A 1,849-nucleotide genomic window follows, 5' to 3' on the forward strand; every position below is an offset into this window, starting at 1 on the left:
ATTATAATAAGAGAAATAACTTATTGTATTTCATTAATATGAAGAATCCAACCAAATCATGTATTATTTCTAATTTGACCGAATCCTTTTACATGTGTCTAGGAGATTTTTAATTCTAATAGAAGACTTTTCATATCAATGTGCAAATAATTGAGAATCAAGAAAAATATTCGATTAAGTTTATAGAGATTCGAACCCGTGAAGTGTGAAAACTGGGTTGAAACCATGGGTTCATTCAAGGGAGCTTGCTACGCATGTATACTGTGTGCACAGCAGTTATTTGTTTTATTTAGCGAAACATCTAATATCATTTCAAAAAAAAAAAAACGTAACTCTGTACTTTTAAAGATATTAAATATCCTTTAGCCTTTCTCGAGCACAACTACTTCACCAATAAAGCGACGACTTTTGTTATTTTAAAAAGACTTGTACGAACGAGACATCGTGTTAAGTAAAGGACAAGTTACCCTAGCCCGCATATTAAGCGAAGTCCGCGTGAAAGAAACCTTTTCGTCTTCATACGCGCAAACAACTGTAATTTTTTATCATTACGTTGGAGGTATCCTACTCATCTTTATTCTGAACTGAGTTGTTCCAGCTGGCACGGATTAAAATGGATGATTAAAACTTCACCCTCAATACTTCACTTCATCTCTCTATATATACACACAGATTTCGTTTCTCAATATATTGCATATCGCACATAAAGCAAGCATTCACTGCTAACATTGTCAATAGATCTCAAGTCATGGGAGTTGGAGCAGCAGAAAAGCCCCTGATCAAGAGGCGTTTGTGGAATATGGTGAGAGTTGTCATTTTCCTCACTAGAAAATGTATGCTAAAGCGCAGGTATTTGCACGAAATATTTACGAAGAGGGGAAAGCTGTTGGCAAATAATGTGCGGAATATAATGTTTCAGAGTGGATCGCATGGGCCATTTGGGCTGAGAGAATACGAATTCTCATGCTCCAACAGCCCTGCATTCACAAGACCAAGGCAGCACAACTATTTCTCGTGCATTCGTCCCACTTCTTTTGAGGACCAGGAGGAGTACAATATGAGAGTAGACATTCTGCAGCCTTGCAATTTTCCTGCAGTTGAAGAGTCTGAGACACACACATATGATTTGGGCGATGGAGAAGTGTTGGGTACACCTGTGTCTCGCTCAATTGACGTTAGGGTTGATAGAGAAGCGGAGGATTTCATTGCGAGATTTCACAGCCAAATTAAATTTCAACGGCAGATCTCTTTGTTACAGTACGAGGAGATGCTTGCTCGAGGTGCCTGATGCTGATCTGTCCAATTCGACATATTTTTGGCTATAGTTGTGATGCACATTAGCTTAGCTGTAGGAGTAAATATGTTTTGATGCGCACTTGAGCTTTTTATTTCATTTCCATCGGAATTTGACAGGAGAGTTTCTCATATATAGTACATGTATTCCACACCATGGCCATATATCAGTTAAATTTTGTTTCATCCAATATTTATCTGTAATTGCATATGCCGGAATTTACTTGAATAAAAATATATGTAATATATTTTCTTAGTTTCATTTTATTTATAGTTTTGTTTGTTTTCTGATATAAGAGTAATTAAGAATCAATGATTGAAAGATATCCATTTTATCAAAGTAGTTCAAGATACAATCTCATTTCTTATATCATATCTTCACAGATTTAAATCTTGATAAACTGTATAAACAAAAAACATGTACAATCACTCTCATCAATTATAATCAATGAATTAAACTGCAACGATTTAAAAAAAATATATTAATAACTAATATAATCAATAAACCTACCATCACTTTCACCAATAATTAAAAACTTTAATTACACCTAATATT

The 1,849-nt window shown here is 34.7% G+C and overlaps 1 protein-coding gene across 1 annotated transcript; it reads left to right on the plus strand.

Moving 5' to 3' along the window:
- Window positions 1–674: 674 nt before the first annotated feature.
- LOC131071928 (uncharacterized) lies at window positions 675–1,549 on the plus strand. Its single transcript, XM_058007902.2, has one exon. The coding sequence runs from the start codon at window positions 749–751 to the stop codon at window positions 1,286–1,288; it is 540 nt and encodes a 179-aa protein (XP_057863885.2). The 5' UTR covers window positions 675–748; the 3' UTR covers window positions 1,289–1,549.
- Window positions 1,550–1,849: the final 300 nt, after the last annotated feature.

The sequence above is a fragment of the Cryptomeria japonica genome, chromosome 7, assembly GCF_030272615.1.
Source record: "Cryptomeria japonica chromosome 7, Sugi_1.0, whole genome shotgun sequence".
In the NCBI taxonomy this organism is placed as follows: domain Eukaryota; kingdom Viridiplantae; phylum Streptophyta; class Pinopsida; order Cupressales; family Cupressaceae; genus Cryptomeria; species Cryptomeria japonica.

What these genes read in the sequence shown, in the direction of transcription:
- LOC131071928 (XM_058007902.2), top strand. Translation starts at nt 749, where the DNA reads ATGGGAGTTGGAGCAGCAGAAAAGCCCCTGATCAAGAGGCGTTTGTGG.